Genomic DNA, 20681 nt, shown 5'->3' on the forward strand with positions numbered 1-20681 from the left:
TAATTTCATGTTGCTGTCTAGTGTCCTTTTAACTTCGGGTTCCTGTAGCAATTCTTAGCAAGATAGATCTAGTATTGATGAACTTCTTTAGCTTTCATTTATCTGTGAAGGTCTTTATTACTATTTCATTTTTTGAAAGAGCTTTCCTTTCAGCACTTTGGATATATCATCTGACTCCTTTATGATCTGTGAAGGTCTTTATTACTATTTCATTTTTTGAAAGAGCTTTCCTTTCAGCACTTTGGATATATCATCTGACTCCTTTATGATCTATAACATTTCTGCTGAAAATCAACTGATAATTTTATGGAAGCTCACTTGAACATGATGGATTCTCTTGCCACTTTTAAGATTTTCTCTTTGTCTTGGTTTCTGGAAATTTGTTTGTAATGTGTCTTTGGATCCTTTTGGGTTTATCTTAGTTGGAGTCCTTTAAGCTTCTTGAAGTTAGAGGTTTTTTTTTTTCTTCCTCAGATTTGGGAAATTTTGGCCATTATTTCTTCAAACAAACTCACTGTCCCTTTTTCTCCCTCTTCTCCTGCTAGGACTCCCTGATTATCTTGCTTATTCCCTCTAAATATCTGAGGTTTTCCTTACTTTTTTTCCTATTGCTTTTTGTTTTTTGTTTTTTTCTGGCTTAATACAGCAAATGACCTGTCTTCGGGATCACTTTCTTTTCTCTGATTGATCAAAACTGATGTTTATGCTTTGTAATAGAGTTTTTAAATTGTATTATTGTATTCTTCAACTCCACAATATTTTGTGGTTCTTTTTTATAGTTTCTTTTTGTTGATATTATTGTATTTTCACATTTTTCCTGATTTTGTTTGGTTGTGTTTGTCTTCTTTTGTAGTGCATTGAGCTTATTTTCAATGATTAATTTGAATACTTTGTCAGTAATTCATAGATCTCCATTTCTTTAGGGTCAGATTTTGAAGATTTATTTTGTTCTTGTGCTTTGTTGTTGTTGTTGTTGTTGTGATTTGCGCATTTGAAAAAGCAACCACTTTTCCTAGTCTTCATGAACTTTCTTTGTATAGTGAAAGGTCTTCACTGATCATCTGACTAGAAATTCTTTTTTTTAATTAAGTAATTAATTTTTTAAAAATTTATATTTAGTTTTTAAAAATTTATATCCAAATTAGTTAGCATATTGTGCAACAATGATTTCAGGAGTAGATTCCTTAGTGTCCCTTACCCATTTAGCCCACCCCCCCTCCCACAACCCCTCCTGTTACCCTCAGTTTGTTCTCCATATTTATGAGTCTCTTCTGTTTTGTCCCCTCCCTATTTTTATATTATTTTTGTTTCCCGTCCCTTACGTTCATCTGTTTTGTCTCTTAAAGTCCTCATAAGAGTGAATGACTAGAAATTCTGATGGCCTTTTGAACATTTTTGGGGGATGCATTTTCTTGGGCTTGGGTATGTAATTTCTCAATTATAAAGGTTGGCTGGTTTCTTTTTAAGAACTTGCAATTTCTTGCTTCCTCTGGTATCAGTCTACTAGTAGGACATACTCAGGCACTAAAATGAATAACAGAGTTCTCTTTTATTTTCAGCGGCCCCAAAGACATCCAAAGTATCCTGAGTCTGCCAGTGTTCCAAGTCAGGAAAGAAAAAAAAAAAAACAGTCCCTTAGGCAGCTCCCTGAAAACCAGACCATTGGGCATATATTCCATTCTATTTTTCCCTCCCAAGGTGGAAGCCACGAGCGAGACACTTATCATGATTGTGGTGAGTAGTACTAGTTTATGTCTACAGAATTACAATTTCTCTTCAACTGAACAAGAAACTGAGTTCTATATTGTTTTTAGTTGCTCCAAGACATCCAAAGTATGCTGGTGCTGTCAGGTTTCTGAATCAGGTGAGACAGAAATGTTTCTCCAGTTGTCCCCAGAGAAGTGGGATCATTGGATGCATACTTTTCTCTTCTCTTTTTCTCCCAGAGAAAAAGCTGCCAGTGAGCTTCCCCACCCCCCAGGTGCAGTGAGTGATTCCAGGTTGGGGAACAGGCTGACATAATTGAAATTAAACAACAGAAATAAGAGAGAAAGAGAAAAGCAAAGTATGCATCCAATGTTCCAACTTCTCAGGGAATCACCAGAGAAACTGGTTTCTGTCTCACTTGACTCAGAGACCTGACAAAAATACTGATTTGAAGGGATATATGCACCCAATGTTTATAGCAGCACTATCAACAATAGACAAATTATGGAAAGAGCCCAAATGTCCATCACCTGATGAATGGATAAAGATGTAGTACATATATATACAATGGAATATTACTCATTCATCAGAAAAGAATGAAATCTTGCCATTTGCAATGATGTGGATGGAGCTACAGTGTGTTATGCTAAGTGGAACAAATCAGTCAGAGAAAGACAAATACCATACAATTTCACTCCCATGTGGAATTTAAGGAACAAAACAGATGAACTTAGGGTAAGGGGGGAAAAAGAGAGGGAGGCAAACTATAAGAGACTTTTAATTATAGAGAACAATCTGAGGGTTCCTGGAGGGGAGGAGAGTGGAGGATGGGCTAAATGGATGCTGGACATTAAGGAGGGCACTTGTTGGAATGAGCACTGGGTGCTATATGTAAGTGATGAATCACTAAATTCTACACCTGAAACCAATATTAAACTATATGTTAACTAACTAGAATTTAACTAAAAACTGTAAACAAAAAATAAAAATAACAAAATAAAAAGAAATAAAACAATATTTCTTACTTATTTCAATGAACCTGTTCTTGGCTTTAGGCTTCTGTGGGGTGTTGTGACTTCTTAAACGGCTTCTGAAGTTCTAGAGGTTTTTTGGACCGCATATTGTTGTTAAATCAGTTTACCTATAGGAGAATGAGGTCTGGAGCTTTCTATTTTTCCATCGTGCTGATGTCCTCAATATTCATTCATTATTCTTAAAAAAAAAAGCCTCCAATAAGAAGAGTGAAATGTCCTCAATATGCTAAAGATCATCTATGAATCTCCCAAAGCTAATATTATGCTTAATGATGAAAGAATGGAAAGTTTTCTTCTAATACTGGGAACGTATCAAGGATATTTGGTCTCACCACTATTATTCAACAAACTAATTGAAATGCTGGCCACTGCAATAAGGCAAGAAAAGAAAACAAAGGGCCACAAATTAGAAAGCAGGAAATTACAATGTCCCTATTTGCAGATGTTATGATTGTCTATGTAGAAACTACTGAGGAATGTGGCAGATGATATTTACACTTGTGGTGAGCATATCATAACATATAGACTTCTTGAATCACTGTATTATACATCTGAAACTAACATAGCAATGTGTGTCAACTATCCTTTAATAAAAAAAAAAAGAAAAGAGAAAAAAAAAAGAAAGAAAAGAAACTACCAAGGAATCTACAAAAAAATATCCTAAACTCAGTTGGTTAAGAATCTGATTTTTGGTTTTGGGTCAGGTCATGATCTCACAGATTGTGGGTTTGAGCCCCACATCTGGCTCTGAACTGACAATGCAGGGCCTTCTCCCTCTCTCTGCCCTTCCTCTCCTTGCACTCTGTCTCTCTGTCTTTCAAATAAATAAACACACACAAAAAATCAATTGTAGCTTCATAACCTAGCAACAAAAAATTAAATAAAAAATTCAATGATATTTACAAATGCTGAACAAAAGAAAATACTTAGATGTAAATCTAACAAAATTTTAGAGGATTTGATGAGATAAAAGATAAAGTAGATAAATGGACAGGCATACCTTGTTTATTGTTTATTGATGTAAAGATATCAATTCTTTCCAAACTGATATGGGTTTAATGCAATTCTTACAAAAAGCTCATCAAGATTTTTTGTTTATATTGAATAAGATTATTTTAAATTATATATATAATATATAACATGTAATTATATATTATTTATTATTTAATACATATATTAAAATATATTTGATGGGCACCTGGTGGCTCAGTCAGTTAAGCATCTGACTACAGCTTAGGTCATGATCTCATGGTTCATGGGTTTGAGCCCCACATTGGACTCTGTTCTGAAAGCTCAGAGCCTTCAGCCTGCTTCAGATTCTGTGTCTCCTTCTCTCTCTGCTTCTCTCCCTCTTGTGGTATGTCTCTCTCAAAAATAAATAAACATTAAAAATTTAAAAAATATATATTTGTATTTAAATATTATATATTTTATATTTAAATATTAAATATTTTAGGGGTGCCTGGGTGGCTCAGTCAGTTAAGCATTTGACTTTGGCTCAGGTCATGATCTCACACTTCATGAGTTCAGGCCCTGCATCAGGCTCTGCGCTGACAGCTTAGAGCTGGAGCCTGCTTGAGATTCTGTGACTCCCTCTCTGCCACTCCACCACTAGTGCTCTGTCTCTCTCTGTCTCTCAAAAATAAACATTTAAAAAATATATTAAATATTTTAAATTTAAATATAATTAATATATATTTTTAAAGTATATATATATAATTTAGTACATATATAATATAGAAAGTCAAATGAAAATAATAACTAAAATAATTGAAAAATAATTAAAGTAAAAAAAACACTCTTCTCAATTTCAAGATTTATTATATAGCCATTATATCAACATTCACTGTATGTTAACTAACTAAAATTTAAATTTAAAAAAGTGTGGTATTGGCAGAGGATAGACACATAGATCCATGCAACAGAATAGAGAAGTCAGAAATAGAAAACACACAAACAAAACAAAAATACCAAACCTTGAACCAACTCTTATAATAGTACCTATATGCAAAAATGAACTGAAAGTGGCTCATGTAAAATGTAAAGTTCTTTTTCTTAAAGTTTATTTATTTATTTATTGAGAAAGTGAACACAAGTGGGGGTAGGGCAGGGAGAAGGAGAAACAGAATCCAAAGCAGGCTCTGTGCCATCAGTGCAGAGCCTCATGTGGGTCTCTAACTCGTGAACCTTGGTTTCATGACCTGAGTTGAGATTAAGAGCCAGATGCTCAACCAACTGAGCCACCAAGGTGCCCCAAAATGCAAAGCTCTTAAACAGTTTTTAAACTATGGACAAAATCTTCAGGGTCTATAGCTAAGCAATATAGACTTGACACCAAAATAATAATCTTTAAAAAGAAACTGATAAATTTGTATCTATAAAAATAAAAAATTTACTCTGCAAAAGTATGTAAGACAAGCTATGTCTGGGAAAAATATTTATAAAACACATATCTGAAAACAGGACTAGTCTTTGTGTGTGTGTGTGTGTGCATATTCAACACTTTAAAAAATCCCAATCATTTAGAATAAAATAGCCAAAAAACATGTTTCATTGAAAAGGATAAACAGTTGAAAAATAGATACATAGGGGCACCCGGGTGGCTTGGTCAGTTGACCCTTCAGTCAGGTGACTCTTGATTTCAGCTCAGGTAATGAATGATCTCCCGGTTTTTGGGTTCGTGCCCCACATCAAGCTCTGTACTGACAGTGTGGAGCCTGCTTGGGATTTTCTCTCTTCCTCTCTCTCTGTCTCTGCCCTGCTCACTAATGCTCTCTCTTTCTCAAAATAAATGAATAAACATTAAAAAAGAAAAATAGGTACAAAGAAGAATATTTAGTATTGTCAATCATTAGTTACATGAAAATTAAAATCATAATGGGATATCACTACACAATTGTGACCATGGCTAAAATAAAAAAAAAATCACAATAATCAAAAGCTAGTAAGGATACACAGAAACTGGATAACTTATGCACTGCTATACATTGCTGGTGGGAATTACAAATGGTACAATCACTCTGGAAAATCATTTGGCAGTTTCTTAAAAAGCTAAATACACAACACCATAAAACTTATCAATGGCATTTGTCCCAGAAAAATAAATACTTAATTACTCACAAAAACTAATAAACAGTGATAAGAGAACCAAAATGGCGAAGTTGAAACTCCAAAAGCGTCTGTCCTTAACAAAAGCAATGAAAAATTGTAAGAATCAACATTCTCAGAACTCGTTACTAATCAGAGGTTTTCAGAAATTAGAGGAAGAGCTGAAATTAGAAATTAGAAAAAACAGCTGAATCTCACTAAGTGAATTTTGTGTTACTTTTTTAACAATATTTAATATTTATTTCTTTCTGAGAGAGAGAGAGAAAGAGAGAGAGAGAGAGAGAGAGAGAGATCATGAATGGGGGAGGGGCAGGGAGAGAGGGAGACACAGAACTCGAAGCAGGCTCCAGGCTCTGAAATGTCAGCACAGAGCCTGATGCGGGGCTTAAACTCACGAACCGCGAGATCATGACCTGAGCCGAAGTCAGACGCCCAACCCACTGAACCACCCAGGTAATCCAATGTTACTTTTTTTTTTTAGAGAGAAGAGAGTGTGAGTGGGGGAGAGGGGCAGAGAGAGAGAGAGAGAAAGAGAGAGAGAGAGAGAGAGAGAATCCCAAGCAGACTCTCCACACTCAGCATGGAGCTCAATGCATGGCTCAATCCCACAACCCTGGAATCATGACCTGAGCCAAAATCAGGAGTTGGGGGCTCAACTGACTGAACCACGCAGGTGACCCTGTATTACTTTTTAATAGTGGCAAAGCTCATGGCCACTTGTCTCTGACTTCTTCGAATAACATTGTCAAAATTTATCCATGCTTTAGCATGTACCAGTACTTCCTTCCTTTTCAAGGTTGAGTAATATTTTTTGTGTGTATACCACATTTTATTTATCCATTTATCAGTTGATGTGCATTTAGGTTGTTAATACAATCTGGCTATTGTGCTATAGTGTTGCTATGGAAATTTATGTACATATTTTTTTTTCAGAACATCTGTTTTCAATTCTCTATACCTGGCAGAGGAATTGCTGGACCATATCATACTTCCATATTTTACTTTTAGAAAAACTACCAGACTGCTACCCACAGTAGTACATTCCTACCAGCAAAGTTTGAGGATCTCATTTTATCCAAATCTTCACTAATACTAGTTATTTCCTGGTACTGGTACAAGCTGCAATATACATGTATTTTGAAAACATGCTGAGAGGAAAAAAACAAACAAAAATATATTGCATGATTCCATTTACATGAAATGTCTAGAATAAGTAAGTCTATAGAAATACATGGTAATTTAGTTGTCAGAGGCTGAGGGATGGGGTGATAATGAATGACTAATGGTTAGGGGCATTTCTTTTTGAGGTACTGGAAATGTTCTGGAATTATATAGTGGTAATGTTTGCACTGCGTTGTGAATGTACTAAAAGGTATGATTTTAAATGACTAAGGGGTTAACTGCATATTCTGTGAATTTAACCTCTACTTTAAAAAACACCAAATGGGGTGCCTGGGTGGCTCAGTGGGTTGTCTGACTCGATTTTGGCTCAGGTCATGATCCCAGGGTCATGGGAGCGAGCCCCAAGTTGGGCTCCACTCTGAACATGGAGCCTGCTTAAGATTCTATCTCTCTCCCTTTGCCCCTCTCCTCTGCTCTCTCTCTCTCTAAAATTACATAAATAAAAAAATAAATGCATGAATACATAAATAAAAATTTAAAAACCCAAATGAAGTTAAAGAATTGCACTAAAAATAGTATCTGCATATACATTTTTATATTATTTCTTATAAATTACAAGAACGTACATGTCTAAGAATAGGAAAGTGGTTAAATTAATTGTATAAATATATATGAAGAACTTTTATTCAATCCTAATAACACTAAATCATCCTTATTATAATGTATTAATTATACAATATAAATTTAAAATGGCCAAATTTATGTTTTAATATGCCACAATCCAGACTTTTGCCAAAAACACATATTGCTAACATGTATGTATATATGTATATGAATATATATCTATATTCACACTCATGAGCTATATATGTATATATTTATATAAGATATATATAAAAGTATCATAAGTTAACAATACATTACACAATTTAGGAATGCTGTTTATCTCCTCCCAAACATTTATATTTTTCAAAATCAATCAAAATATGCAGGCATAGTTTCTCAAAAATCAACTTTATTAAGTACGATTTATCGACAACAAAGTATGTTCATTTAAAGTGTGCAATTTGATGAGTTTTGACACAGTATATACTCATGTAACCACCACCACAATCAAGATACAAAACATTTCTATTACCTCAAAGATTTTTTTTAGACCCACTTGTAGTTCAGGCCTCCTTTCACCCTGGACCCACATAACCACTGATTTGCTTTCTGTCACTACAGATTAGTTGGGATTTGTTTAGATTAGTTTTGATTTCTCTTTCCCTGATGATAAGTGATGTTGAGCATCTTTTCATGTGCCTGTTAGCCATCTGGATGTCTTCTTTGGAAAAATGTCTATTCATGTCTTCTGTCCATTTCTTCACTGGATCATTTGTTTTTTGGTTGTTGAGTTTGATAAGTTCTTTATACATTTCGGATACTAAGACTTTATCAGATATGTCATTTGCAAATATCTTCTCCCATTCTGAATGTTGTCTTTATTTTTATTGATTGTTTCCCCTACTGTGCAAAGGCTTTTTATCTTGATGAAGTTCCAATAGTTTATTCTTGCTTTTATTTTCCTTGTATCTGGAGACATATCTAGTAAGAAGTTGCTGCAGTTGAGATCAAAGAGGTTGCTGCTTATGTTCTGTTCTATGATTTTGATGGTTTCTTGTCTCACATTTAGGTCTTTCATCCATGTTGAAAGTATTTTTGTGTATGGTGTAGGAAAGTGGTCCAGTTTCATTCTTGTGCATGTTGCTGTCCAGTTTTCCCAACATCATTTGTTGAAGAGACCATCTTTTCTCCATTGGATATTCTTCTCTACTTTATACAAGATTATTTGACCATGTAGTAGTGGGTCCATTTCTGGATTTTTGATTCTGTTCCATTGATCTCTGTGTCTGTTTTTCTGCCAGTACCATATTGTCCTGATGATTACAGCTTTGTAATATAGCTTGAAGACCACAATTGTGATGCTTCCAACTTTGCTTTTCTTTTTCAGGATTGCTTTGGCTATTCGAGGTCTTATGTGGTTTGATACGAATTTTGGGATTGTTTGTTCTAACTCTGTGAGAAATGTTTGTGGTATTTTGATAGAGATTGCATTAAATATATAGATTGCTTTGGATAGTATTGACATCTTAACAATATTTGTTCTTCCAATCCATGAGAATGGAATGTTTTTCTATTTCTTTGTGTCCTTTTCAATTGCTTTCATAAACTTTCCGTAGCTTTCAGATACAGATAATTTACTTTGGTTAGATATCTTATGGGTTTTGGTGCAACTGTAAATGGGATAGATTCTCTGATTTTGATTTCTGTTATTTCTTCATTTTTGGTGTATAAAAATGCAACAGATTTCTGTGTATTGATTTTGTATCCTGAGACTTTACTGAATTCATGTACCAGTTCTAGAAATCTTTTTGGCAGAGGCTTCAGATTTTCTACATGGAGTATTGTATTGTCTGTGAATAGTGAAAGTTTGACTTCTTCCTTGCTGATCTGAATGCCTTTTATTTCTTTTTGTTGTATGATTGCTGAGGCTAACTTCTAGCACTATCTCATATAACAGTGATAAGAATGGACATCCCTGTCCCCATCAATGGTTTTGGGGAACAGATTTCTTGTTCACTCCCTTGTGGATGTTTTCATTCTTTCTCTCTTTCTCTCCAGCTACTTTCAGGGGGAATGATTTTTTGAGGGATCCTGATGAGCTGCATTCTCTCTTTTTCTCTTTCTCTCTCTGTCCTCTATCCCCGAAAACAGCTCCCTACCTTTTGCAGCTCTGCAGCTTTTCTCTCCTCCAGTTTACCTCTCCACACCACATACCTGCCAAGTTCTGTGGCTCAAGTTATGCAGATTGTTGAGTTAATCCTCAATTTCCTAGGTGTTCAAAATGGCTTGATCCTGATCTAGCTACGTTTCAGGGATGAGATTGGCTCAGGGTGCCCATGCTGCTCCACCATCTTAACTCCTCTCCTAGTTTATATGTTTTATCAATAAGCTCCTTTATGTTTGTTATCCATTGTTTTACATATTTGAGTGTTCCTAGTTGGGGCATAAATATTTATAATTGTTAGATCTTCTTGTGGATTGATCCATTTATTATGATATAGTGCCTTTCTTCATCTGTTGTTACATTCTTTGGTTTAAAATCTAGTTTGTCTAATATAAGTATGGCTACTATGGTTTTCTTTTGATGTTCATTTTCATGATAAATCATTCTTCATCCCCTCACTTTCAATCTGCAACTGTCTTTAGGTCTAAAAAGAGTTTCTTGTAGGCAGCATATAGATGGGTCTTGTTTTTTTTTATCCATTCTGACAACCTATGTCTTTTTACTGGAGCATTTAGTCTATTTTCATTTGGAGTGATTATTGATAGATATGAATTTAGTACCATTGTATTACCCATAAAGTCATTGTTTCTGGAGATTGTTTCTGTTCCTTTCTAGTCTGTGTTGCTTTTGGTCTTTCTTTTCTATTCTAAGAGTTACATTTAATATTTTTTGCAGGGCTGGTTTAGTGTTCATGAACTTTGTCTGGGAAAGTCTTTATCTTTCCTTATATCCTGAATAATAACCTTGCTGGATATAGTTTTCCCATTCAGTACATTGAATCATGCCACTCTCTTCTGGCCTGCCAAGTTTCTGTGAGTCATTTGCTGGTAACCTTATTTTTCTTCCCTTGCAAGCTAGGGACTTCTTTTGTCTTGCTGTGTTTAGGATTTTTTTCTTATCTCTATATTTTCCAAATTTAAGATATGCATATTGCATATCACAATATGTCTTGGTCTGGGCCTGATTTTGCTTATTTTGATGGGAGTTTTCTATGCCTCCTGGATTTGGATATCTATTTATTTCCCCAGATTAGGCAAGTTTTCAGCTAGAATTTCTTCAAATAAAACTTCTGTCCCCTTTTCCCTCTCTTCTTCCTCCTGGAACTCCTATGATACAAATGTTATTACACTTTATGGAGTAAATGAGTACCCTAAGTCTACATGCATGATCTAATATTTTTCTTTCCCTCTTCTTTTAAGCTTCACTCTTTTCCATAATTTAATCTTTCATATCACTTATTTGTTCCTCTGTGTCTTCCATCCTGTGGTCATTATAACCATTCAGTTTGAATCTTGGTTATTGCACTTTTCATTTTGGCCTGACGAGTTTTTAGGTTTTTTCAAAAATCTCTGTGGTAAAGGACTCCCTTTGGTTTTCTCAAGCCTAGCTGGTATCCTTATGATTGTTGCTTTAAATTCTAGTGAGGCATATTATTTATAATTGATTTATTACATCCCTGTCTGTGACCTTTTCTTGTCCCTTCTTTTGGGATGAATTCCTCCATTTTGGCCTTTTGTCTAGGTCTCTGTTATATTGTTATATTTCCTGGTCCTGAAAGTGATGGTTTTATTAAGAAGGGGTCATATACTGTCTAGAGCCTGGCACTTCAGGAAGCGTTTCTGGTGTATGTTGTGTGCATTCTGCTGCTTTGTTTTAGCTGTTCTTTTTCTCAGGTCAGTCCTCTGCAGAGTTTCTCCTTGCCTACAGTGGGGTGTTTGGAACTTGTTCAGTGGGGAGTTTTAACTAGATGTGCTCTGGTCTGCTTGTTAAAAGAGGCCCAATACTATTCCTAGATCTAAAGCTTTGCAGCACTCTATGATCAGTAGACTTGGTGCAATGCAGTGGGGAGGGTGAGTGTGTTAGTGTTTTGGGGGAGGGGCCCACTGCTCTGGTTCTCAGGTACACTTGCCCTAATAAAGAAGCACCTGCAGAGCACAGGGTGGCAGAGTTGGTTTCAGCAGTTCAGGTCATCAATGTTGGCACTGTGCTGCTTACTGAAGTTAGTTTATCCTAAGGGACAGGGGAAAGAAATGGTACCAGCCCCCTCCCTCGTCCCCAGAGAAGGGAGTTCATGTCTGCCATTGTCCTGGAAGCTCTCCCAGAAGAGTGAACAATCTCCCCTCATGTGTCCCAGGCATCACTCAGATCCCTGCCTTCACCCTGTGTCCAGGCTGTCTGTCCACCTAGCAATATAATGCACCTGTGTTCTATTCCAGGAAAGCTGGCTGAGTTTTAAAATTCCAAACTTTAGGGACTTGGCATGGTAGGGACTTGTGCTGGTCCTCTGGAGAGGGTCTTGCCACACTGGGACTGATGCAGGTTTGTCCAAGAAGGGCAGTGGCACAAAAGCACAGGTGTGTGGAGTTTGGAGTAAATTGCAGCAAAGAGTAAACCTGCCAGTGTCCAGGTTAGCTGACCTTAGTTGCTCCAATGCTGAGGTGCAGGGGAGGGTAATGGCACCTGCTAGCTCTTTTGTCCCAGAGAGGCAATGCCACCCCTCTCAAACGTACTCCAAAAAAGGGGAAACCATCTCTCTCAATGTGTCCCAGGGGATCCTCACATCATGCCATCTGCTCCCAGGCTTTCTGCATCCTTCTCCACAGGAGCACTGCAGTGTCCCCTGGACTCCACACCAGCCATGCCATGGATCACTACAACTCCAGTCTTTGAGTCCCACTGGTTGTAAAATCTCAAGAAACTCAGGCCCTCTAGTTTTCCCAGTCAATGTCTTTGGGGAAGAGTTTTCCTTGTGTGATCCCCTGTGTGGTTCTCTCTCTCTCTCTCTCTCTCTCTCTCTCTCTCTTCCTTTCTCTGTGACAAGGGCTTCCTCTCCTCTACAACACCTATGACCTGTTTCTCCTCCAAATCACAGCTGTGCATATCCTACCTTCCATGATGTGTCCTTTTCTTTCCGTCTAGTTGTGCAGTTTGTTCTGTCAGTCCTCAGATTGACTTCTTGGGTATTGAGAATGATTTGATATTTATCTAGCTGTGTTTGAGGAATAAAGCAAGCAAGCATAGGGTCTTCCTACTATTCTGCCATCTTAGTTCCTCCCCAGCGTCTAATTATTCCTAACGTAATATGTATGCGTAACAAGCCTGCACTTTCTCCAATGCCATAATATTCATCATCTATGTTAGGAGGAAGTAAATTTCTTTAAAACTAGGGCACATCTGGGGCATCTGGGTGGCTCAGTCGGTTGTGTCCGACTCTTGGTTTGGGTTTAGGTCATGATTTCATGGGTTGTGGGTTCAAGCCCTGGATCGGGTTCTGTGCTGACAGTGCAGAGTCTGCTTGGGATTCTCTCTCTCCCTCTCTCTCTCTGTCCTTTCCCTGCCCACTCTCTCTCCCTCTCTCAAATAAATAAATAAACTAAAAAATTAAAAAAAAACCTAGGGCAGATCGTATCTGATTCTTTTTTCATAGCTGTTAGCCTGACTTGGGGAGTGCTAAATATTCAATGATGCTATTCAATTAGACACACAAAAATATAAACAAATAAAAGAAGTGGATGGATGTGTGAATGACTGAAACATTCTGATCTTAAGTGGTTTCAACTTGTGTCCTACAAGGTTCTACATAGAAAGAAACAGCTTTGCAACAAATATTAAAATCACTAATATTCATTTTTAAAAGTTTATGTTATTCTCGTTTCCTCCCATATATACACACTCACAAACACACAACATATGAAATTATTCACTTATTTGTGTAATATTATATAGTTAGTAAACATGAAAATATTCCACTGTCTTTCATCCTCCCGAAGGGCTAAGCATGATCATTACACCTGCACCTGTGTCTTTAACGTTCTAAAATATCCTCTGGAGGTATACATAATTTTCTCCCTTTGAGAAAAATGCAATGATTCTTTAAATGCTCAGTTGAATATTATAGACATCAAGGGATTTAGAGGTTAAGGGCTATACATGTACATATATTGTAGAATAGTGATGTTTTGTGACCAACATCCAGAACACCTGGAACAGACTGCATTCAGGTTATTGCTTTGCTGTCAGAAACCAGGTATTAAAGAACATACAAAAGTGGGACTAGAGACAGGATTTTTTATTTTATAGGCAGTACAATAAAGAGGAGAGAGTCTTTACATATATAACAATTGATTATTATACTCTCAGAAACACAGGTTTGATTCCATCTACCCATCTGAAGGCAGAACTGTTGTGAAAGATTAGGTTTTCTTGAAAAAATGTTTATTTCTCCATTTCTCAGGTTGCAATTCAGTGTAACTTTCCATCACGATTATGAATATCTGTGTTATCTTCCTCACCAAATAGGGATCACTGGTCCTCTTCAGGTATGAATCACCCCCATGACAAGAAGAAATGGCAGAGAGTAAGAGAACAGTTCTCATCCATGGTCAGAACATTCTTGCTGTTTACCTGCCCTCCCCTTGTTCTCAGAATGAGATCCTAATTTCCTTGCTTCATTTTTAAAGAGATTTACTTGTAATTATGGTTGTTCCATTCCAGATAGAAAAACATATTTGGAGGAACCCTCCATCATATTGAGAGAAAAACTTGTTTTATTTAAATTGAGAAAAATATAGTGAGGGAATTAATTTATTATCTATGGGTTTGGGGAATGAAAATAGGCAACAGATGATATAAAAATGTACTTTACAAGTGGCAATATTCTTGTGTTGATGTTACTACTTCAGTATAACCTGCCCATCTATAGCATAATAGGAGCCCATTTTCCTTTCAGAAAAATTAAGTTATAATGTATGAAAATAATGTTAAATTTATTTGGGAGAAGTAATTTAATTTGTGGTTAATACCATTACTTGGCAAAAACTTGATGGATCTTTCAGAGTTTTGCAAATGTGTAGAAGATAGTACCCTAACTTCTTATGTAATAATAAAGCTAGTTTTATTCATTGACACTAGAGTTATAAAAAGGAAACACAAGGGCCATAAATATGGTATTTACCTCATATTTAGGATATATATTCTTAAAAATAGAGCACAAGTGATCTCTGAGATATAATTCCGATTCCCAGTTTATGGGTATGTGTGCTTTCCCTAAATTTTCTACTTGCTTCTACTGCATGTATACATAGAATTAAGAGTTTACTGTTCAAATGTGTTAGATGAATAAACAAGTAGTGATCTTATTTTTCAACAACTTGTGATAATTTGACATATACTCGTCAAATAAGTGAAATACGTCAGTCTGAGGAAGACAAATACAATATGATTTCACTCATATGTGGAATTTAAGAAACAAAACAGATGAACACGGTAGGGGGGAAGAGAGAGGAAAACCAAGAAACAGACTCTTAACTATAGATGGATACCAGAAGGGAAGGGGCCGGGGGGATGAGTTAAACAGGTAATGGGTACTACAGAGGGTACTTGTGATGAGCACTGGGTATTGTATGTAAGTGATGAATCACTAAATTCTACTCAAACTAATATTACATTATATGCTAACTACCTAGAGTTTAAATAAAAACATATATCTATATCTATATCATCTATATATATAAAGGTTATCTTATATCTATAATAATCAAATGAGGTAAAACACTCAATAACATACTCATCCTAGATTGCTTTGCTATTTCTAAAAAAGGAAGTTCCTTTTTGCAGTACCTAATCTCTCATCATTCAGTGTGAATAAATAAAGATTAAACAGGGGTGTAGGTAGAAAAACAGAATAAGGAACAACTTGATATCTCTCATTTATCCACTATACTAAGCAGTGTTAGCTATCCTTTTAGGATGACCGGACGTTTATTCTGGGAAGAAAATAACAAGTCCTATCAATGCATATATGTGAGGTGTGATGAAGTCCAAGGCTGCAGCATTATAAAATATGTGAGGGTTTCATCCAACATTCATATTTAAGTGTGACATCTGCAGTGTCCTTCTATTCAACTCCAAGAACGCTGGCAAACAATAAAATTTTCATTCCAGGAAGTAGATTGATAGATTCTTTGAGAAATATTACAAGTCCCTGAGAAAAGACCTATAAATAATGACAACTAAGGATGTCAACAATGAAGCAAAGAGGTCCTTACAGAAGATTCAAAATAAATATTCCCAATTTCTGACACTCAATTATCACCTGGAGTTTCAAATCAGCTTTCTAAAGACTCCATATTAAGTGAGAATTAAGTCAAAATTTAAGACAATTGAGAAACACTTCCAAATTGAAAGATAAAAAATGAAGTAGGCTATAAAAATAATTTATTAAACTTAAAGGTTACAGAAATAATAGATGAGAAGTAAAATAAATATGCATATATCTGTATACATATATAATTTTAATATATGTAAGTATACATATGTATATATGTGTATATATATATATATACACATAATTTTTATACATTCACACTAGCAGAGAAAAATAGGAAGCTTGAAATTTGTAATATTATACAACAACAACCAAAACAATATATTTGGGCTATATAACACTTCCAGAACACTTTTAGAAAGTGGATTAAGTAGATTCAGCCTGGACAATTTTAATTAGCAAAAAAGAAAAAAAAGAAAGAAAAAAAAAGAATAAATTCAGAAGAACCAATATCTGACTAAAAAATGTGTAGAAAATAACAGGAAAAAATATTGGGAATAAATTATTAGAAGTTAAGTAGATTTCTAAAGTCAAAGGTGTTAGATTTCCAGTGTCAGAAACCCCATTAAATGCCTCCACAATTAGACATACACAAGCACAATACCCTTCTATCATCACCATTTAACTTCAAAGCACAAAAATTTTATATGTTCTTAAGTAATTCAGGGCCCCAAAACATAAAAATAATTTTTAAAAAATGCCAGCGGGAAATAGTTCATGTACAAGATCAAGAACTGGAATGCACCTCTTAATATCTCACTAGAAGCTAGGAGATCCATATAGAAATGTTTTTAGAAAAACTGGGGGTGGGGGGAAATAGCATTTAATTCAATTTTAGACCCAGCAAAATGATGAATAGACTAAACCATATTCAGACATTGATACTCCTCCAAAAAAGTTTTTCATGCAGTCCAGGAAATAGAAAGAAGAAAAATCAGATTTACAAATAGCAATATGACACAAACAGTAGGTGAAGAGGAATTTCTAGATGAGAATTATGTGTCTAACTGAGAAAAAAACTATTTCAGTGAAGCAGGACAAAGACTTCCCAGAAACAGACAGATGGTGTGGGATGAACTAACATTGATAGTGTTTAACTATCAAGTAATGATAGTAAAATGTTTTACAATTCTAAAAATAAGTTAAATTTTTTGAGATATCTACATCAAATACTAAGAAAAATAAAGTATTATCAGACGAGATTGGGCATATTCAGGGTGGTATGGCCGTAGACAATAAAGTATTATCAAAAGGAATTTGATATTGCATGCCAGCAACTCAGACATGAAGAAGCATCATCTAAATAGTGCCTCAATGTATTCAACTGTAAAGTGCAGATTAATAAAAATACATCCTGGACTTGTAGTGAGGATTAAATGAGTTAATATTTGTGAAGTTCTTGGAATAGTATTTAGTATAGCATAAATATAACCCAATAAGGGTAATGACAACAACAAAAACATTGTTACCATATCTGTTAGTTCATTGGAGAAGTGATCAATGAACTTCTCCCTAAGAAAACACTCAAAGGGAGATATGCATAGTAATTAACATTTAAATAACATATGCTAACAAAACATCATGAGAAAGATCATAATATAATTATCATTCATTATAAATTTGAGTATTGAATTTATGAATATTGAATCTATTCCTTTTTGTTTCAAAATAGTGAAGACACAATATATGTCACAAAATCTGGAAACCAGTGAGTGCTAAATATTCATTTTGAATGTATCATTAAATTAATGAATTAATGATAAACACACTCTGGGTTTGAACTATGTTTCAGTATTCTCTCATGTTGGCAATATTTGGTTGATATTAAAATGCACACTTGACAGAAAGAGAAAGGGAGAGTGAGAGAGAAAGTATGGCTAAAATTTCTCTTCTTTTTTAAAAGAATTTTTCCCCTATCTTGGAGGATCAGCAAACAAAAAAAACCAGAAACGCACAAAAATCTATAAGCTGTTTAATGATTACAGTAACGTGATCATGCTAATGTTAAACCAAACAGACCTGACCCCAGCCTCATTCATTCTTAATGGGATCCCAGGACTGGAGGATGTGCATATGTGGATTTCCTTCCCATTCTGCTCCATGTATGCTGTGGCAGTGGTAGGGAATTGTGGGCTCCTCTACCTCATCCGCTATGAGGACTCCCTGCACAGGACCATGTACTATTTCTTGGCTATGCTTTCCCTAACTGATCTTGTCATGTGCACTACTACAATCCCTAAAGCTCTCTGCATCTTCTGGTTCCACCTTAAGGAAATCAGTTTTAATGAATGCCTAGTCCAGATGTTCTTCATCTATACCTCAACAGGGATGGAATCTGGGGTACTCATGCTTATGGCGCTGGACCGTTATGTGGCCATCTGCTACCCTCTGCGCTACTCAACTATCCTTACCAATCCTGTCATTGCAAAAGTTGGGCTTGCTACTTTCCTGAGAGTGGTGCTGCTTGTCATTCCTTTGACCTTCATCATCAAGAGGCTACCCTACTGTAGAGGGAATATACTACACCATACCTACTGTGACCATATGTCTGTAGCTAAGTTATCCTGTGGAAATATCAAGGTCAATGTCATCTATGGTCTGATGGTTGCCCTCCTGATTGGGGGCTTTGACATCCTGTGCATAACAATCTCCTACACCATGATCCTCCGGGCAGTGGTCAGCCTCTCCTCAGCAGATGCTCGGCAGAAGGCCTTCAGCACCTGCACTGCCCACATCTGTGCCATCGTTTTCTCCTACAGTCCAGCCTTCTTCTGTTTCTTTTCCCACCGCTTTGGGGGCCACACAATCCCTCCATCTTGCCACATCATTGTGGCCAATATTTATCTGCTCCTGCCTCCCACTATGAACCCTATTGTCTATGGAGTGAAAACCAAGCAGATACGAGACTGTGTCATAAGGATCTTTTCAGGTTCTAAGGACATCAAATCCCACAGCATATGAAAGGGATATTTGTAAGGGAAGGAAGGAGGAGTGAAGTAGAAGAGAAGCAAAGGGGGGAAAAAAGGAAGAGAAGAGAAAGGGAAGGGAGTCTACAGGAGGAAATAGAATAAAAGAAATACTTCTGTTGGTTGTTTTGTCAGGATCTAAGAATGCCTTCCTGAAAGTACCATTTGGGCCAAGAAAACGGAGGGTGTTGAGTATCTCATTCTCACTCAGTGTCTTCAGAATCCTAATATCACTGTCATGCCCACAACATTTTCTATGTGTTTTCATCTTCCTCTGTGAAGGACTGGTCTCATCATTAATCAGGTTTCCACAAACAAAAACATAATGAGACAACTGAGGGACATGAAATCAGCTTTGATGGATGTTTGATGGAAGGCAATCATCTACAACCAGATGCCAGTTTGTCCAATTTCCAAATAGTGATTGGAATTTCCAGTTTGAAAATATATTGTTACTTTATTTGCTATATTTTAAATGAATTGCTGTATTTTTGTCATCATTACCAAAATTCCTCTATTTTCTCAATGTTGTTTTCCTGACAGAGCATCTATGAAATGTTCATAAGTTCATTAGTTTAATGAGGTTTCAGCCTCTACATTTTTAATTTGGAAATAAGTTAGGCACCTAACCACATCTCTCCTAGCGTGTCCCAAACAAAACTGTTTCCTTACAGACTGGTGGGATATGCAGTTCTTTTCAAAATGGGCTTCAATAATAGTGTGGAGAGGTGGAAATACCTGTTAGCCAAATTAAGAAGGCTAATGGTATGCATTATTTTATGAGCACAAGATTAGGAAAGAACAAAAGGTACTTATTTTGTCTTCTTTCCATTCAAGAATGAAATTCGTGAAATAAAATTCACACTGTTTTTCATCTTCATGTTCTTACAAATTAATAACTAGCGGATAGACCAAAAAGTAGTAATTTTACATGAATTTCACAGAAATAATGCCAATTAAATATAATGCAGACTAAATTCATTAATTTAATTTCTCCCTATCCAAGTAACAAGAATACACATTTCTTCCAGTGATTCAATTTATGGGTACTCATTAAGTTTTATTATGTCAAGTTTCCTATACTGCTCCCATTATAAAATCCTGCAAAACATCTGCCCCACCCCTCAAAATATAATTATTCTCCATGTATCATCTTTTCACTTCTCACTGTAACAGCAAGCCTTCTATAAAAGAAATTGTTAACATTCACTTTCTCTTCTCAAAACCACTTTCCCTATAGTTTGTCTTTCTAACCATCACCTGGAATTAGTTTTGGTGATTTTATCATTGCCTTCCAAAGTAAATTGAATAGGTCATTCTGTAATCTCATTTAACATTACCTCTCAGAAATATTGTATGTGTATACCCCAGAGTAGCTTAACTTGTTCATACCCTTGGAAAAGCTTTTCTTTCTGTTCTTCAATTCATGTATTTGCTCCCTTTTTTTCCCCCATAAAAACCTTCTTGCTTTTACTCTACAAGCAGGAACACTATTTGGGTTTCTACCTGAATCTGTGCTCCCTGAATTGCAATTCTTTGGTCCCATATAAATTCTCATTTACCTCCCCCCCCAAAAAATATATATATATATATATATTTAATTTATTCCTGCTGTTTTGAAATATGTATATATTTTTAATTTCAGAATCATTAAAAATGTCATGTTTTTCTCCACTTTTGCTGAACACTCTTTTTTTTTTTTTTTTTTTTCAACGTTTATTTATTTTTGGGACAGAGAGAGACACAGCATGAACGGGGGAGGGGCAGAGAGAGAGGGAGACACAGCATCGGAAACAGGCTCCAGGCTC

General features: G+C 35.8%; 1 protein-coding gene across 1 annotated transcript; it reads left to right on the forward strand.

Annotated features, from left to right (window-relative positions):
• Window positions 1-17902: 17902 nt before the first annotated feature.
• LOC124506293 (olfactory receptor 52N4-like) lies at window positions 17903-18868 on the forward strand. Its single transcript, XM_047072328.1, has one exon. The coding sequence runs from the start codon at window positions 17903-17905 to the stop codon at window positions 18866-18868; it is 966 nt and encodes a 321-aa protein (XP_046928284.1).
• The last annotated feature ends 1813 nt before the right edge of the window (window positions 18869-20681 follow it).

The sequence above is a fragment of the Lynx rufus genome, unplaced genomic scaffold (genome assembly GCF_022079265.1).
Source record: "Lynx rufus isolate CCGP_SWC_20201006 ecotype Redwood Valley unplaced genomic scaffold, mLynRuf1.p SCAF_9, whole genome shotgun sequence".
NCBI lineage: Eukaryota > Metazoa > Chordata > Mammalia > Carnivora > Felidae > Lynx > Lynx rufus.

Bases quoted from the DNA above. Each gene is read 5' to 3' on its own strand.
- LOC124506293 (XM_047072328.1), top strand. From the start codon at position 17,903: ATGCTAATGTTAAACCAAACAGACCTGACCCCAGCCTCATTCATTCTT.